This window comes from Mesoplodon bidens, assembly GCF_964165515.1.
Source record: "Mesoplodon bidens genome assembly, chromosome: 17".
Lineage (NCBI taxonomy): Eukaryota > Metazoa > Chordata > Mammalia > Artiodactyla > Ziphiidae > Mesoplodon > Mesoplodon bidens.
In genome coordinates, this window is record NC_138174.1 from 15922974 (window position 1) to 15942176 (window position 19203).

The 19203-nt window shown below is 52.1% G+C and overlaps 1 protein-coding gene across 7 annotated transcripts in view; it reads left to right on the forward strand.

Moving 5' to 3' along the window:
* DHRS12 (dehydrogenase/reductase 12) overlaps nucleotides 1-18690 on the forward strand; it is a 35530-nt gene extending 16840 nt beyond the window's left edge. For 4 of the 7 annotated variants that reach the window (XM_081214882.1, XM_081214881.1, XM_081214883.1 and 1 more), the window contains 4 exons: nucleotides 11447-11508; nucleotides 12767-12871; nucleotides 14272-14362; nucleotides 14759-15380. In XM_081214882.1, coding sequence (XP_081071008.1) covers nucleotides 11447-11508; nucleotides 12767-12871; nucleotides 14272-14362; nucleotides 14759-15204 — 704 coding nt within the window. In that variant the 3' untranslated portion in view covers nucleotides 15205-15380. The other 3 variants (XM_081214887.1, XM_081214885.1, XM_081214886.1) reach the window with 3 other exon arrangements.
* Nucleotides 18691-19203: the final 513 nt, after the last annotated feature.

Consider the following 19203-nt stretch of genomic DNA (forward strand, 5'->3'; position numbering starts at 1 on the left):
ATGTGGGGTCATGCCGGGGTTTGCCTCCTAACTCTCCTGGACGGCAAGGACTCCTAGGGTCCTAGCAGCTGGCCTCCCAGGTGGCTGCTCTCCAGGACCAGCTCTGTGATTTGCGGGGCCCAGTGCCAAACAAACGTAAGGGGCCCCTGTATTCAAAAAGTGCAGGACCCTGTGGGGTTGCACAGGATGAAGCCCGCTCTGCTGCTTCCCCACCCGCCCATCCACCACCCAGCTAAATTCTACTGGGTGTGCGCTGCATGCTGGGCACTCGTGGGTGGCGTACGTATATAGGGCACTGAACCCACGTGACCACCCTATGATGGAAGTATTCCTGCCTGTACGTTACAGATGAAAACACTAGACTGAGAGAGCTTGCATAACTTGCCCAAGGTCAAGTGGAGGAGCCAGAATTTGAACCCAAGTCTGTCTGCCTCCAGAGCCCATGTGCATAACCAAGATGAGTTCTACCAGCCCCCAGCCTCTCCTCCCTCAGACCCATCACTGTGTTATCGTGAGATAAGTGCTAAAGGGAGGCTGGGAGGGGAGTGACCAGCCATGCCAGGAGAGGCATGGCCCAGGGCTGGGGGCACTGCTTAGAGGGCCTCCTGGGAATCTGCATTGATTGAGAATGTGGGGCAGATCTGATAAACTCTAAGGGAACTGCCTTTTTTGTTTTTTTGCCACGCCGCAAAACTTGCTGGATCTTAGTTCCCCCACCAGGGACTGAACCCAGGCCACCGCAGTGAAAGCGCAGAGTCCTAACCACTGGGCCACCAGGGAATTCCCTTTTTTTAAATTTTTATTTTATTATTTATTATTGTTTGCTTTTGCCTTTTTGATTATACAGCTAATTATGTTGTACTTTTGTTATGGATCCGGTCTGCTTCTAAGGACCTTGATATCTTTCATGTTCATTTCCTACCCGTGTTAGAAACATTTTATTGATCTTCCCAACCTCTCTGAGAAGCATAGTAATTCTCATGCTTAATATTTATTCATCCTCTCCAGAGGGGAAGACGTAGTCCAATACACAGAAGCAAGTCAGTGACAGAGAGGGCAGCTTGATGTGCTTCTGCTTTACAGATGAGGAGATACAGAGGGGTTCAAATATTGTCATTCTGAAGCAGGTCCGGAGCCAGACAAACAGCCCATACCTCTGTCTGAGTCCTAGGAAACTGCTGGCTGCCTTTCTAATATGAAACATGTTTTCATGGCCTGATTATGTAACACAGGTTAGGTGGTTTTCTATTTTCTAAGATTCAGTTTGGCCTCTAGAAATACTTCCAATCCCCAGCCAAACATCAGTAGATTCCTGATACTCTGAAGACAGGACACAATAGGATTTTCAGAATTTATCACCAGATCCTAAGAGTTCGGGAGGTGGTGGATTAGTGAAATACTGTCAGAGTCCATGGCTGCATGTGGCTCTTTGTGAAGACATCACAGTCTGTGAATCAGATAAAGTTTGGAAATCATTCTCCCTCTCCTTTTGCGGGGATGGGTGGGGCATGGAGAGGTTTTCATAGTTTACTCTCCTAGGGACAAAAATGAGCTGCCCCAGGGTAGGTTTGTGGGGAGACGAAGTGTGGAGGTAAAGTGATCTCATGAGACAGATGCTGTTTGGTTGCTGTTCTTGCCCCTGTGTTTCGGGTCTTCTCAAACCATATCCGTTTTGCCTGTTGGCGTTCAGTGGCATTCAGAGTCCGTGAGGAGTGAAGACGGATGTGTGTGGGGGGTGGGTAGGGGCGCAGTGCTTCGCTGAGTGCTGTGCTGGCGGCTGGCCACAGCCCGAGCATCAGCCGATCACAACTCTCCCCCGCATCTCAGCCCCTCTCACCCACGGCACACGAGACAAGGATGCCATCCACCTCCTCCGAGACAGCTGTGTCATCAGTTAATTGACTGTAATAAACAGGCAGTGGTGCCTTAGATCTTTGGCAGAAGGTGGGAAAGTTCAGCTGAGGTCACTTTGGAAGGACGTACGTACATCAGTGTACGGTACATGTTCTCTCCCTTCACATTCTGTGATTTGGAGCTTTCTGCTCACCGGCATAGCTCCACACCCGATGGTAACTGCTGTTTAAAGCAGGGACCCAGGGTCCAGAAACACCTTAATAATAATGATGATAATAATAATAATAGTAATAATAATGGCACGCACTGAACACTTTCCATGCACCAGGGGCTCCACTAAGTGTTTTTCTTGGACTATCTCATTCAATTCTCATAACAACTTTATGGATTTCATAAACAAGGAAACAGGATCAGAAGTAGTTTGAAACCAGAGTCTGAGTGACTCACCTTCCTAAATAAAGGACAACAAAATTACAGTTGGTCCATTTTTGCTATAGGCTTGTATCTGTCATCTCTTGCTACATAACAAACAACCCCCAAATCTCTTAGGCATACAGTAAATAAGCATGTATTTCTTGTTGACTCTTATGCAGGTCTGCTGGGTGGGCTAATATCAGCTGAGCTCAGTAGGGTCTCTCTAAGCAGCAAGTTGGGTCTGCATCATGTTCCAAACTCTTGCATCCTCCTTGGACCATTAGGCTGGCCAGAGTATGTTCCAGTGGCAATAGCAGAAGCCCAAGTGTGCAAGCACATTGCAAGCCCCTGCTTGCTTCAGATCTGCTAACGTCCAGCTGACCAATGCAAGTCATTTCACAGAGCCCAAAATCAAGAGTCAGGGAAACATACTCCTCCCAGGAAACTGGGGAAGAGAGGGTGAATATTGTCAAACAGTAATCTACGACAAGGGTCTATTTTATTACATTCTACGTCTTTGGAAATGGGTCATCTGAGTTTGATGTGGTAACGGTTAACCCCAAATTGTTAATGAGCAAAATATCTTGTTTTTTGTATGATTCTGTTTATATAACGTTCTGGAAAAGGCAAAGCTATGGGGACTGAGAACAGGTCAGTGGTTGCTTGGTGGTTAGGGGTGGGGGGAGGGTGTGACCACAAAGGTAGTAGGTGACTGTGAGGGAATATTTGGGGTGACGGAACGGTTGTGAATCACACCACAATCTAATGCATAGAGTTACCCAATTGTATGCATTTGCAAGAGCTCATAGAGCTGCACACACACACACACACATACACACACAGAATTTTACTGGATGTAAAAATATATAAGAAAAAGCAAAAAGATAGGAAAGTATCATAGCTCTCAGCACAGTGAGTCTGTTTCTTGGTAAGAAGCCGACTATTTACTATGATTGATTTGAGGTGCCCTCGTCAAATCAGTGCACTCCTAGAAGGGGTACTGGCTTCCCTCCAGCCTAGAGCACAGGTCACCCTGCTCACGCCTGATAATAATAGGTGCTAAAAAGCATCAGTTGGTGAGGAGTAAACGTAGAGGCACCTTCTGTGCTGTGCAGAGGCCAGAGGAAGTCCTTCCACTATTCCAAGGATAGTGGAATGCGCAAAGGCTGTGGATGGAGATATGGCAGTCTTGCTGTCCAGGAGAGTCTTGGGGTGAGGGAAGGTGACCCCATGAGGAACCCTTGACTGGAGCCAGAGTTCATGATTTCTGTGAGCCCACCTGGTTCTGGGTAAAATTGGGAAGCAGGCAGTAGTCACAAAAGAAAAGGTGATCAGCCAGCCTCAGTGTCTCACTGGCCTTCCCATCGTTCCTCAGGGACCCCATCGTTGTCCTAGAATTTTCTCTGCACCACCTCTCCCCTAAGAAGCCCCTGAGATGCAGGGAGAGAGGAAGATGCAGGAGGAGGGAGAGGGAGAGAGGGCTGCTGTCCAGCTACATCAGAGGGCTCCCTTAGGTGTCCTTCTCCTGTTTTGAAATCTGGCCCCAAGGTGCCCAAGCCCCTCTGATCTCTTCAAACGACTGAACGAATGGACGCTGGAGTATTATCAGGGCCCCAGCAAAACCAGTATGGCTTCAGCAGCATCCCACATTCTGCACCATTCCCAGTTCCCTTCCTCACGCCTCCTCTGTTGCTTCCCTGCAAACATTTTGTCTCCTTTCTCTCATTCCCTTGGGCTACACTCCTTTCTGGGTCCCAGCTCACAGCTCAGTAAATCAAGGATCTGTGCTCATCTTAGCAGGTGCCACCTTAGGACTTTGTGGGGGGGGCAGGGTAGGGAGGAGGTGTTTATTCAGGATCGCTTTTTTCTAATCGTGAGACAAATGTGTCTTCTTTTAGAAAATAGGGAAATAAAAGTATCCAAGAGAAACCAAAACTCTCCTGTAATTCCATCATTAAGATAAAACCACCATTAACATGGGTCTATTTTTTCCAGCCTTTTTCTATGTGTGTCCCCTACTCCGAGGAGGGGCCACAGTGTGTATACCACTCTGAAGTCTTGTGTTTTTCCAGGTAGCATTATATTATAAATGCTTTCTCATGTCATTAAACATCCTTTAAAATGTTACTTCTATTTAGAATATATTCTATTGTATGAATGTGCTATAATTTAGTATGTTTATCCCCTATTGTGGGATATTTAGCTTGTTTCCAACTTCTCACTATTGAAAATGATTCCACCATGAGTACTTTCGTTCATACATTTTTGTGTGAATCTTTGGTTATTGCCTTAGGATGGATTCCTAGGAGTGAAATTACAGACACCTAGTTTGTGACCATTTTTGAGACCTTTGACCAAATTGCCAAATACATTATACATGAACCAAATTGCCCGCCAGAAAAATTGGAGCAATTTGTATTCCCACCTCAGCATTTATCTCTCCCTATCCCAACAAACTCTGGGTCCCACCCATCATCCCCAAAAGAATGATCTTTGCAAAAGTGATAGATGAAATCTGGCATCTTACTTTTCTTTGCATTGCTTTGGTTACTAGTGATATTGAACTTGGCGATGGTGGTTATTTATTGGCCATTTGTATTTCTTTTGGGAGTTGCCTGTTCATGTCCTTTGCCCATTTTTCAATTGTGATCATCGTCTTTTAAACTGTTGGTTTATAAGCCTTCTTTGGCACATTTATCACAAGTGCCTTCCTCCCTGACCCCCCGCCCCAACCAGTTGAGCAAATTACTTTTTAATTCTGTTTTTGGTGCTTTGGTTGGTCACACACAAGTTTAAATTTTCTATGTAGTCAGGCTGTATATTTATTATTAAGACTGATTTATTCATTTTTATGGTTAAAAAAAAATCCTGGTTACTCTAAATACCTGTTTTTTCCCCCTATTTTCTTACAACATTTTCTCTTATTTAGCGTTTTCGTCCACTGGAAGTTATGTGGGTATTAGGTCGGTAAGGACCCTTTTCTCCTCTCTCTTTCTCTCTTTCTTCTCACGCTTTTTAATAAGCAGTGCCACAGCTCTGCTTATATACTGCATAACCTTTCCTTTCTTTTGAGTTGTGATGCCCTCTCCCTCATGTACCAAATTCTCACTAAGCTGCCGCTCTTTCCAAGCTCCAGTCCGTTCCACTGATCCAGTCATTATTGTCACGACTGCACTATTCTCGTTACTCACATACATTTTAATACCTTCTAGGGCAAGCCCTAGCTCATCACTCCTCTCCTTCTCGAGACATTTTCACCCAGAGGGCTGATAGATTGGGTGTGAGGAGGCCAGACTTCAGGCACCAGGGTAGACTGGTGGGGTCTGGAGCTCCTGAAGCTACAAGGTAGGACCCCTCGGCCCCCAGAAGGGCTTTGGAGCCCTGGGTGAGGCTCTTGGTCTAAAACTGCACTGGGATGGGGGGGCCCTGTGCAGCCCTCCTGAGGGCAGAATGGATAAACCCAAAGGTCAGAGATCATCTGCCCCTTGGCTTTGGTTTTCTGCCAGCCGTTGAGGCTGCTTTGGATGAGGCAGAAACACCTTCCAGAGCTGAGCCCCTGGGCCACGATGGGCCTCCCCACCTGCCTGCCCGCCACTCCGGGGTGGGGTCTGAGCCACTGCAGTGCCCGACCAGGCGAGCTCTCTCGGGGCCCCGTGGGGACCACGCCCCCTGTTCTCCCAGGCAAGGAGCACTGGCCCCAATTCAGGAAGCCAGTGAGGTGCCCGGCCCCATCCTGGCCCGGGGGCCCAGGACCTTATCGGATGATCTGGCTGGGATTCCGTGGGTGTTTTTACAGGTGAGCCACTCACAGCAGTTCTACCACATGCCCATTTGGGGAGTTCTGAAAACGAAACCCCAGTTAAGCCCCTTCATGCTTTTTATACGCCGATTCCCTCCCTGCTGTAGAGCAGGCTCTTCCCTTGTGCCCCAGGTGTAGTACCAACAGCCTCCGTCTCGGACGCGACAGCAAGGAGTGGCGCAGTCACCCTGCACCAGCAACACTGGTGTAGCTGTAGCACCCTGAGGTACAGGCCTGGGGGGCCTGGGGAGGACAAGGACGTGGTATAGCATATTCACGTCTGTGGGTTACCTGGAGCCCAGGACAGGGGCCAGAGCTCCCCCCCTCCTCCCGGGTGGCCCTTCCCACCTCACAGGTAGAGCTCACAGGTGTCCATGCCCACATTCAAACAATGCTCTCCAGCTGCTCACAGCTGCAGCCACCCCTGAGTGAGCCCTCCCACCCCCAGGCTCTTGGCACAGACTGTGCTCCACGCCTGGACACCCTCCTTCCATCCCTACCCTCTCCTAGCACCCTGCCAGCTTAGTCCTGCCTCTCTCGCCTCTAAATCTTAGCTCAGGTGTCACCTCACTGCTAACTCGGCCCCAATGCCACCGCCACCCCATCCCCTGTGCTCAGAACAGTCTCTTCTGCACAGCACTGACCTCACTGTGGGTGTCGGTTCATTACATAATAACCTGTTAATGCCTAGTGAACACCCTGCAGTCAGGGAGTTCTCACAGTATCCCTAGTATTTAGCACTGGGTCTGGCATTTAGCAAGTGGAACTGGAAGCGGGGGAAGTTGAGGTTGGGGGCAAAGGGAACGACCTGACTCATCCTCACCGCTGTCTGACCCCAAACCAGGAGTAAATACCCACAAGAAACTGATGACTCTAATGCCTCTTAATGCCTCATTTTCTCTGGGACTCTGTGCTCCCAGCTTCCCCAGGTAATATGACCTTTGAAATGGTCTCTATATAATTTGTAAAGTCAGCGTGTGAGGCCCCTAGGCTCGCTATGGGATGTTTGTGTTATTGTACCCATGGGAGAGGTACCAAATAGTATTCATCACACAACTGTCTGCTCCTTTAGAATCTACACCAGTAACCTCCCAGGGGTAGAGGGACAGTCATTTTCTCCAGCAGATAGTACAGTTGGTAGAGGCATATACCCCAATACACCCACTTGGTAACCAAAGTGGCTTTATTTCAAGCTGGCTGTGAAGGTTTCTTAATAGAAACTCCAATCAGTTCTCCTATGCTAAATGTAAACACTGCAGTAGATTTTTCTCATCAAACAATACTTTTAATGCTACTGAAATATATCATACCCATGATATGGTATGATTTCAGGAGCACCATGAGTTTAATATTCGGATGGAAGTGTGGTTTCAGGAGTGCTTTAAGAGTACCCCGCACCCCTCCTTCAGCATTACCCGGCTCGACACAGTGTAACATCCCTTCCTAATGAGCTTATAGAGAGAGGTTGGCTTCAAGTCACGTGCCCATGTCATAAAGGTCCTTGTTGCCGTATTTAGAAGACTGTGTCCAACATAAATTCCGCACCCAAATCTCCTTCTCATAATGAACCTCCATCGACATAATGAGTTCCTTGGAAGGAAGGCATTGTGTAAATTAAAAATACTAATGAGTCATAATGATAATGAGTTATTTTCCTTATTACTGGGAGCAGAACTCAGTTTGGGCACATTATCCTGTGGCTGAAGGTGTCTTCCCTACACCCAGACCTGCCCTCCTCCAGGAGCCCAGACTAAAATAGGTTCTCTTTTTTTTTTTCTCTCCTCATCAAAGCTCTGAATCCCCCAAATGTCCCTGATCTTAGCTAGTCAGTCTTGGAGGAATGGAAGTTACTAAACTGGTTCACACTAAGATAGGAATGACCCGAAGGCACCCATAGCTGTTTCCAGCAGCGCACTGCTTGCACCTTTCCAAGGATATTCCTATTAGCTGGTAAGCACAGGTGAACTGGTGGATTTTCTAGCTAAGACCAAGCCCAGTGTCTTAGGGATTGTCTGGTTACAAGGAACAGGAACCCACTCAAGCCGACTAAACAAAACTGATTTACTGGGGGGGAGGCAAGGGCAGCCTTCACAGAACTTAGCGGCAGAGGCACAGCTGGGCTTTGGGAGCGTCAGGGACAGGACAGAAGAGCGTGAGGAACTGGGGTGAACTTTTCCTGTTTCTCTGGGACCCTTGTCCACGGACTCTATCCCAGCTCTCCTGTCTCTGCAGGATGCTTTTCCGTGCACATGGGCCAAATATGGCGGTCGCTGAGTCAAGGGTCCCGTGCCCATGCTCTTGCAGGGAGGGTTCGACTGGCACAGCTTGGCTCAGGTGTCACCCCTAACTCAGTCTCCTCTGCCCATGGGGTCGAGGTTGTGTGGCTCAAACACAGTGCCTGGCCCAGGGTCATGCCTCGGTTACGTGTTGTTACAGGATGCAGGGCCCAGCCCTAAGGGGAGGGGATGGGGCACATCTCCAGAAGAAGTCTACCACATCAGGCTGAGGAGTTTTCTGCTGAATTTGGTTGGGCGCCTGGAGTGTTGAAGGGCTTTGGGGCAGGAGAGTGGCATTGGCGCCCCTGTGAACAGCAGGCCCGTGGTAGGATCTGTGAGCTGGGAGATAGTACATAGCTGGTGCCATGTTCATCCTAAAGGAGCAGTGACTTGCAGACAACCGGATTCATTCCTACTCCCTTGGCACCAGAGTCAATTGGGACTCTGTGGTTGAATGACTCAAGAAAAGGGAGATTTGCCATGTTTTCCATTCTGTGTGGACTTGCTGGGAACTTGGAAAAGTCACAGAACCTCTCTGGGATTCTCTTAATTCCAATTCTTTTAATTAAAATAATAATAATATATATAAATAAACACATACATACTACTTATATATTTTTATGTTAATTTAGCAGATTCTTTTAAAAGATCTTATTGGCTTTATTCAGAGATTCCTAAATTGGGGAACATCAATCTAGCAATAGATAGGAGGCTCAAAGAACTGTACGAGGCAAGAAATTTCATAGGCAGAACGGAGCAGGAACAAGGAGGTTATACTGGGCATGTAGCAGATTCTTCCTGTGTTTCTCTTTGCTGGCCTGAAAAGATGCTGAGGGTACACAGGAAAGGCCTCAGAAAGCTGGCTAGGAGGCTGGAGGATTATAAATCACTTGTGGCTGGAAAGAGAGAGGCTTCATCTCCTTCTCCAGGAGAAGAAATGCTTGCTGTGTGTGAAGAGCGACATATGTGCTTTGAAATGATAAAGCTGGGGACCTAGGAGGCCAAAAGCATATAGAAGCACACGATGGCTCAGATCTGCTGCGGGGGGGTGGGGGACCCAGAGAGCAGGATGGGAGAGGCCCGTTTTGTGGATTTGGAATGCGGGAGATTTTTTTTTTTTTAAAGATGGAAAGGGCCCTGAAGGCCTGCTGCTAAAAACTGCAGTTTCTCCAGGAGTTTTAAAAAATCACCTACCACCTGGCTGTGCCCTACAGGTGAGCATATTTGGTAGGGATGAATGGCCCAGCTAGTCTTCCTGCCGGTGACTCTGTTAGCATCTAAATTGATACCCGTAGGGTATATTCTCGCAGAGGATGAAGCAGAAAACAAAACACACCACCGTCTCCTGGGTCGGGGGAGAGGCATAGAGGGGCTACCCCAGCTCTCATCCATCTCGGAGGAGCGCCCCCCGCCAGTGGGGTGAGCGAGTCCGGCCCTCGGCCCATCCCGGGCCTCTGGGAGGGAAGCAGCAGGGCCTCTGGAGGAGGGGTGCCGGCCTGTGGTGTGGAACCTGCTTCCAGCTTTCATTTCCTTTACGCCAAGGAGTCGTTTATGACAATCCGTCACGGCAGGCTGATGGGGCTGATAGCTTTTGGCAGAAGTCCTTTCTACTTCTCGCAAATTAAATCACAGAGAAAGTCACCAGCAGTGAATGCAAAGAAAGTGTTCAAGGCCACTGCACGGAGGCCAACAGCTGTCAGAGACCCAGTGTTTGCCAGACTTTAAAAATCCATGAATACTAACGAGGCTGGCACCTTCCACGACAGGTTGGGGTGCAGACACTAAGAACGCTGTGTGGCGTGAAGAGCACGACTCAGAATTGCTAATAATAATAATAGGAATAATAATAATAATGAAATAAAATGGCGACACCCAGTGTGCACAGAGAGCTGTCCAGGCTACGTGCACATTTTCGTTTCACCACAGAACCCTGTGATCCTAGGAGGTGGGCTGTCCAGCTATGGGCTCCCTTTCACAAGTAAAGAAACCAAGGCTGAAATGCTTTGTCGACCTGCCCATGGTCACACCGCTGGTAGGTGCCAGCCAGGACTCAAATCCAGGCTCCCGGCTCCCCCCAGCGCCCTTTCCGTGACACCAGGCTGCTCCGGTGAGCCTGGGTGCAGGGCCGGGCTCAAGGTGGTGGGCAGAGCTGGGCAGGCAGAAACTCTGACGAGTGGCCCCAAAAGAGCCCCGGGCTTTCATTTCAATTCCCCGACCCCCAACCCGTTAACACAAGGTAATATGTGTTCATTGTTTGGAAAAAAAAAAGAAACAGATAAGCATAAGAACATAGAAATAATAATTGCCCATTCAGAGATAAGCGTTTTGAACATTTCAGTGCACCGCAATATCATCCTTGCAGATACTTTTTCTTCATTTTGACACATCTTTCCTCACAAAAACGGAATTCTGTTCCTCCTGCCATTTTGTAAACGTCTCATTCCATGTACTGTGAATCTCTCTCCATGTCAGATACACTTCAACAATATTTTTCTCATTTCGTTACAAATGTTAGACATATAGTTTTTATGATTGCAGAAATAACCATAAGGTTATATGCTCATTGTAGAAATATTCAACTTCAAACCGTACAGAGATGCCCAGCAAAGGAAGCAAACGCTTTACTTAATCCCACCCTTGGGGCCTAAGCAGTGTTGCTACATTTCACATTTCCTGTTCATGTTTTTCCATGCACACTCTAGACATAATGAACATATGTGTCTATATACATTTTTTTTCCTCTGCCAAGTGGGATCACAGACTGTTGTGCAGTTTGCTTTTGCCTTCCTCTGGTGTGGACGTTTTATTGTCTCGGTCCCTGAGGTTCTAAGGCATCTTTGTTCCAATCCTGGGGAAAGGAAAGCCCATGAGGCTGGAAAAGGGACAGGATAGTGGGTAGTAGCAACACAGGGCGGGTTCCAGCGATCGGACTAGAAACCCTCCGAGAGGAGGGGACCGCAGCTCAGGCAGCCTCTTGCCGCTCACCCGGAGGATGCAGGTAAACAGTGCCACCTCACCACCACCCCGGGGCCACCTGAGAGGAGGGGTCCCGCGGCACCAGATGGCCCCACGCCCCCTCATGAATGCTCTGTGCCTCCCCCAGGTGTGTATGTTCTCACGACTGCCCTGATCCCCGTCTTGGAGAAAGAACACGACCCCAGAGTGGTGAGTTGACTTCGGGGATGTTTTGTAAGTAAATGACTTTGCTCCTGATGGGAAATCAGTGGTCCTACGTTTGTTGCCCCAACTGTCCCGAGGGGGCCATGCTGTCCACGTCCATAGGGGGAGCCAAATTCTGTCCCCTGGGTCCATGGGCCTTCTGTTTGATAATCTGAGATCCAGCAGCGGTGGGCCAGCCCAGACGGTGTCCAGGTGGGTCTAGGGAGGGGCCGGTGAAGCGGGGAGGGATCCAGGTCAAGGTGAGGGTCAGCCTGCGGCTTTGTCCTGAGGACACATGTACTTGAGGGGCTTGTAGGCGTGGCCTGGGATTCCAGAATGCTCGCTCTGGCAGTAGAGACTTCTGGGAGCCAGCTGTCGATCCTGTCCCCCTGCCCCGCTCTCAGGGGCCCTCCACCCCCCCTGCTCCGGCCTCTTGCCTCTTGCCGAGGCTGGGTGGCTGCTGCCCAAACACAACCAACGAGTCCCCAGCCCTCACCGTAGGCTCCTCCCCAGTGCCACCCGAGAGCGGGCAAAGCCTTCAGAACGGGGGGCTTCTGAAGAGCAGGGGCGGCCGGGGAAGGCAGTCAGCGGGGGGTGGGTGCACTTCCTGGAGAACCTGACGCTCAAAGGGGAGGGGACAGGCTGATGGGTTACAGTGACGGAAATCAGAGGAGTCGGGAGGAAGGCAGTTAACGCAGGCTGCCTTCCCTCTGCTGTGAGGGCCAGAATAATGACCTCCCCTGATCCGAGAGGTCCAGGTCCTAGATCCTGGCACCTGTGAATACGTCACCTTGACGTGGCCAAAGGGGACTCTGCAGCTGTGATTAAGTTAAGGGTATTGAGATGGGAGGGTATCGTGGGTCACCCACGTGGGCCAGTGCAGTCACAGGGGTCCTAAGAAGAGGGCCAGAGTTAGAGGAGACTCGACAGTGGAAGCAGAGGCGGTCGGCATGGTGCAGCCACAAACCAAGGCATGCGAGTGGCCTCTAGAAGCTGGAGAAGGGAAGGAACGGATGCCCCCTAAAACTGCCAGAAGGAATGCAGCTCTGCTGACACCTTGATTTTAGCCCCATAAGACCCATTTCAGACTTCTGACTTGCAGAGCTTCCAGTGGGGGAATTCATCTGCGACTTTATAAGCCACTAAATTTGTGGTCATTTGTTGCAGTAGCAACAAGAAACCAGTATGACGCTGCTTGACAGAGAAGAGGGATGGGAGGGTATTATGAACTTTTCTGTACAAATCTCCATTATGTTTATCGCAGATAACAGTCTCCTCCGGAGGAATGTTGGTTCAGAAACTGAATACCGATGACCTGCAGTCAGAGAGGACCGCGTTCGATGGCACCATGGTCTATGCACAAAACAAAGTGAGTGAGGGGAGTTTCTCAAGGCTGCCACCTGGGTGCTTTTCCAAGGAAGGCGAATTCTGGGATTCACGTTAATTTGGATCTTAGTAATTTGCAGCAGCACCTGAATGTTCCCCAGTGGAGCGAGAACCCTCTTCTCCATCAGGAGCCCGGCCCAGCCCAGCTCTGCCTGGACCAGGGTGGGGCTGGGGGACTTCAGCTCGCCCCTAGGAAGAGCCACAGAAGCTGCCACCTCTCTTCCCTGGTTTCTTAGACCCACAAAGAGCATGGTGCGAGCCGGTGGCCACCACAGCAGGAGCCCAGCAGGGGTTCCTTGCCCGGCACGGCTCAGAGGGAATATGGACCCAGGAGGTCACTCCTCTCTCCCTGGGCAGCCCCTGCTCACTGGCTGGACAGATGCCCCTGGAACAACGCTGGGTTTCCGGGCTCCCTTTGAAGGGCATGTGCGTCCAGCTCTGAAAGGAAAGGGCAGGGGTCCAGATCTCATGCCCGATCTTAACAGAAAGTGTAGTCAGGCCGCCATACATCAGCTCATCACAGCTGTTTTTAGAAGCCGGCTGTATACCTTCCACATTTATAGTTCTGGCCCCTCAGCTCGTCACTTGGGTGGGCTCCCTCGTCGTTGGTGAAGCTGCCAGTGCCCACCAGCTGTCCCTCCTGTTGGTGTGGTCTGCCTGTCCGCCCCGCCCCCCACCCCCCGTGCAGCCTGGCTCTGCCGCGCTTTCCCTCACCGAGCCCCAGGCCGGCTCCTGGTGGTTACTTCTCATGACTCGATCCTGACAACTGAAGGAACCATACTTCTTGACAGTTTTTCCAGGGAACATGGGAACAAACCGCGCACTCCGTAAATAAGGCCCAGATGGAGCTCTTTGCAAAGCGTAATCAAACTGCCCTGGGATTGGGCAGTAGTCTCCATGCAGCTGAGGCTTAAGTGGGGGGTACTTGATGATTTGTTAGGGAATTGGCAACAGCTGTGTTCTCTAAGCATCCGCAGTACGCGTCCTACACTCCCAAGGCAGGAGTTCCTTCACATGTCCACGGACACCCGCTCAGTGCCGGCCTGTGCCGGTGGCCAGGGTACACAGTGAGCGGGGCCCAGCAACGAACACGGCAACACAAGCAACTAGGAAAGAGGACCCTCTGGGTGTCATTTCCGGGGGGGAGGGGAGGGGGAAGCCCCCGGGCAGCGTGCGGCGTTCCCTCATTTCCGGTGCTGGTCTGCCGCGTCTCAAACGGAGGGGCCGCGACGCAGCCCTGGGTTGTAGCCAGAGCTTGTGGGGTAGAGAGCGGATTCTAGAGCATGGGGGGCGGGCGAGGCAGGGTAGGGGCCGGCTCTGCACGCCCGCAGCCCCCTTGCCCCCCCTCCCGTTTGTTCCTCGCCCCCCACCCACCCCGTCCAGAGGCAGCAGGTGGTCCTGACGGAGCTGTGGGCCCGAGCGCACCCGAACGTCCACTTCTCGTGCATGCATCCCGGCTGGGTCGACACCCCAGGTAGGTCTTTCATTTCCACGGCGCCTGCGTTTCATCTACAGATATCTTGGGCGGCTGCAGGACTGACTCTCCCCCGGAGTGACCTAAAACCAGTATCATGAGGACTAGGAATGGCTTCGCTTCCACTGAGAGGGGCAGGCTGGCCCTCACAGGCGGAGCTGGTGTTAATCTGCCCCGCGCGTGGCGGAGAGAGGGGGCGGCCCTGGGGTGGGGTGCGGCTGGGGGCCCCTCCCTCGGGACGGGGGGAGCCAGTGCACACTGAGTGTCGGAGAGGAACGAACTGAACCGAGAGGGGCAAGGGGGACCGAGGGAAGTCAACGGGAGACGCTGGGAACGTGGGGATAGGCCAGGCCACCTCGCCGCTGCCCGGGTTCCTAGAAGTAGTGATGCACACAGGTAACAGTCACGAAGGAGACAAGTGGAATTTTCTGGAAGCGCGTTGGAGCAGCAGCGGGGGAGAGCAGAGCTCTCCTCGGGATCTGTCCCTCCCAACTCCGTGGCCTCGGGTAAATCACGTGGGCTCCGTAGCTCTTTCCTCCTCCCCCGAAAAGGGCACCGAAAACAGCACAGCAGGACACCTGAGAGCCCAGAGCTGCTCACAGCCGTGTCTGGATACTGACGCGTGTGTCCTCACAGCCCCGCTGCGGTGGGCACTAGCATCATGCCCATTTCCAGATGGGGAAACTGAGGCACAGAGGGGCCAGGATGTCCCGGCTGGGCCCGGCCACAGCGTCGTGGGAAGCAGGCTCTCTTGTATACGCGCTGTCATCCTTTCTGAAAGCCGGTTGAGCAGAAGCCTTAACACTTGTATATACATCCTTGGAATTCATTCTAAGAAATAATGAGATGTGGAAAATGAGGTCGCTCCTCACAGCACTCGTGCTACGAGAGTGAGTTAATAACTTATGGAGCACCTGCCTGTGCAAGAAATGTGTTCAGCCCTGAACGCTGCTGGGGAGAAGTGTCTATGGGAAAGGAAAACTGCACTATACCATTAAATGAAGGTATCAGTCCCCCAGACTGTACGTGCCTTAGGGTCTTATTTTTGCTGTACGTGCCTTAGGGTCTTATTTTTGCTGTACGTGCCTTAGGGTCTTATTTTTGCTGTATGTGCCTTAGGGTCTTATTTTTGCTGTATGTGCCTTCGGGTCTTATTTTTGCGGTACGTGCCTTAGGGTCTTATATTTGCTACACCCATATCCCCAGGGAAGAAGGCGTATGTTGGTGTCACATAGCATCCCATGGAGACCTGGCTAGGAGAGCTGGCGCAGACCAGCCCTCTGGGGCACGGATCTGAGGACGTCTGGCAGCCTCCTGTTTTAAACGCAGAAGGGGTGTCCTCAGCCAAGCACACCAGGAGGGACTCAGGCCAGGGGTGTCGCGAGAGGGTGGCTTCTTACTTCTTGTCGCTTCCGGATGGGAAACATGCCCAGCCCTGCCTGACCAGGTAGCTCCATCAGGCCGTGGAGGGCAGCCAGCCTGTCATCCTCCCAAGGACATCACCCTGACAGTCCTCGTGTCAACCTGTGTGCTTGCAAAATCTGTGCTCCAAGCCCACCCCCTGGATCCACCATCTGGGTCAAGGTGCAGTTTGCCCTCTATTGTCCACAGGTCACAGGGCAACGACCGGGCCTCTCGGGTGCAGATGGCCTGTCTGGGGACACGGAAGCCCGAGGGAGGGCTGGGCAGGGGCCTGAGCCCATGGACACTTGTCCTCCCCGAGTGCTGTGACGGAAGGATTCAAATTCCTTCTCTTTGCTCATCAGTATTTCCTAATGTTTCCACAATTAGCAAGTACTGTTTCTGTGAAAAGAAAAAAGTTTATTTTTAATATAAAAAATGAGGGCCTTAGATTAGATGATCCTTTCTCTCTCTGAAATCCTGATCTCATTACAGCTTTCAGACGTTGTTTTCTCTGCCTTCTTTTCTTTCCTTGGCTTCACGAGAGAACAGTTTTGTTTCCCAGTGTGCTCACTGTTGGGACAGTGTGTTCCCCGAGGTCTGTGGGCAGGGGGGGCTGGGCCTCCCGTGGTGAGCACGGGGGCCCTGGGGAGGCGACACCAGGAGGGGAACCTCTGTGTAGCCGGGTGTGGGGGGCAGGGGGAGGACGAGTTAGAGGAGCTTTGGCGGAGGAAGAAGCCCCTCCCCTTCTTACTGCTCTCCTCCCTAAAAAGCAGGAAACACTAGTGCAGCCCGAGGAACCATCTGCCAGGATCCTCGGAGAGGTCAGAATCCTTGGCGAGAGATGGTTCACCCAGGAAGCGGGAGTCTGATCCCCTCTCGGCCTCAGTGTGACCCTCCTTTCTTAGGATAGAAAGCGGGGCGGTGCCGGAGATTTTGCTCCCAGGGGACGGGCTGGTCTGGGCGCCCGGGGTCCAGGGGACACAGGACCCAACAGACTCGGGGCTCTGGTGAGCAGCACTTCCCTCCCAGGCCACAGGGTGACACCTCGGGGGCTTTGTGACAAGGCTGTGTGAAATCTGAACAGCCTGGAGGAATGCTGTGTTGAAGTGGGAAGAGGGCAGTCTGGTCCCATTCCATTTCATCGTGGTGGTTTTGGCGGTGGAAGAAGCCAAGCGCGGGCAGTGTCCTGGCTTGAGGATGCTGTCCTCACCTCCCTGTCCGTGCCCCCCCTGCCCCTGCAGGTGTGCGGTTGTCGATGCCCGGGTTCCACGCCAGGCTGGGGGCCAGGCTGCGCTCTGAGGCCCAGGGCGCGGACACCGTGCTGTGGCTGGCCCTCGCCCCGAAGGCTGCCGTGCAGCCCAGCGGCCGCTTCTTCCAAGGTGACTTCCTCCCTGGGTGTGGAGGCACCCCCGACCCTCCTCTCCGTGCAGCTCGGGTCGGGGAGGGACTGTTCCCCTGCCCCGTGATTGTGCCTGGCCTTCCTTGGTAGGGCGGCTCCTCCGCCTGTCGGGGTGCTTTGTGAAGGGCCTCACCTCTGATTTCGCACCACCCGCTTTTCCCCTCCACCTTTCTGAACTCTGGGTCCCTTGAGGATGAAATCCTCGGCTTGTCATCCTTGTTCTGAGTCTTGGGCGAGGCCGGGCCCTGTGGGCACCGTGGAGATGAAGGCTCCCTCTCCGAAGACCCGGGGATGGGAGCTGTCCAAGCAGCGGTGCAAAGGGAATGAGTCTCTTCTTTGTGCTTCTGGGGGCCGTTATCTGTTGAGGGTTTGCTCCCAACCTGGGCAGCGTCCCGACGGGCAGTCTGAGAGGAGGCACGCTGAGGGCAGATGCTGGAGGCCAGGGCCTTCCGCTTCTTTCCCCACCACGGATGTGGCCGCCTGAGCCTGAGCCATGGTGGAGCTCTGGTGACCCTGTGGCAGCTGGGGGTGTGGCCGTACCTTCTCCTCTGACCACCACCTGCCGGTTCTCAAACACTCCACACTCCCCAAGCCCAAACCCCACCCCCGCCGGCACCCAGGCCTGAGGACCCTCCCCCCAGCCCGCTGGAGTCCCTCAAAACCCGGCCCGACACCTGTCCTCCCCAACTCGGTCTCTCTTCTGTAGCACCTCATCATCTGTGGGGACCCTTGAGGGCAGGGGTGGCATCTAACTCCGTCCCGTGTGGGCCCCTCCCCGGCAGACGTCCGTGACATGACTGACCCGGGGCCCAAGTGGCGGGCAGGGGCTCATCCATGCTGCCTCGCTGCTCACACCTTTCTTCTTCCCTCTCACCTGTAGACCGGAAACCAGTGCCCACACATTTGCCTCTTGCTAGGACATCGTCCTCACCGGCTGAAGAGGAGAAACTAATTGAAATCCTGGAAGAGCTGGCTCAGAGATTTAAATAGGCCAGGCCAGACCCAACGCGGGGCTGGAACCGCCTCAGAAAATACGGGAAGGTGTGGCCCAGTACACAGGCCCCACGTCTAGATGTCCCCATAGATTGGCCCATATTCCACTGCTGTGGTCTGAGCTGGCTTCCTCTCCTTCTGCAGTCATAGAAATCAGCCCCATTCTTTATACAAAGCCTAGTATTGAAGCCTTGACCCACCATCTCTTCACTGTGGGACCACAGGTGGGTTACTTACCCTCTGGGGGCCTCATTTTCCCCGTCAGTGGAGATTGTAGTGCTACCTACCTCAAGGGGTGGTTTTAACGATTCAGTGAACTACTAGTAATGCACTTAGAAGAATGCTTGGTGCATCGTAAAGACTTGATATATGTTTGTTAGCTATTAACATCAGCATTTAACTGACAAGTGTGCTAAAACTCACGGGAAAAAAAAAAATCCCCCTAAAGGTTACCCCCTGTAGCAATGAGGAGCCACACAGAATGGGAGCTTTTATTTTAAAATAAATACGACTGGGGCTGGGAACAAGCGAACCTGCCTCTTCTGCAGCAGCTTCTTTTCCCGTGTAAGTTTCTCCTTTGAGGATGTGTTTTTTTCCTAAAGATTCCATGTCACTGTCAGTTTGAGGGAAGCAGGGCTGCGGGGGGGGGGGGGGGAGGAGAGCCAGGAGGGGGCGCTACGCTGCCCTGGCCTGGCCGTGAGGCCCCAGGAGCAAAGCGGAGCCAAGGGTCAGTGCCTATTTACATAAACAATCACGGGAGGCCTGGTTTATTTACATTTGCTACGATTAGAAGTGGCATGGATATATATACACTACCAAACGTAGAATAGCTAGCTAGTGGGAAGCAGGCGCATAGCACAGGGAGATCAGCTCCGTGCTTTGTGACCACCTAGAGGGGTGGGATAGGGAGGGTGGGAGGGAGGGAGACGCAAGAGGGAAGAGATATGGGGACATATGTATAACTGATTCACTTTGTTATAAAGCAGAAACTAACACACCATTGTGAAGCAATTATACACCTATAAAGATGTTAAAAAAGTGGCTT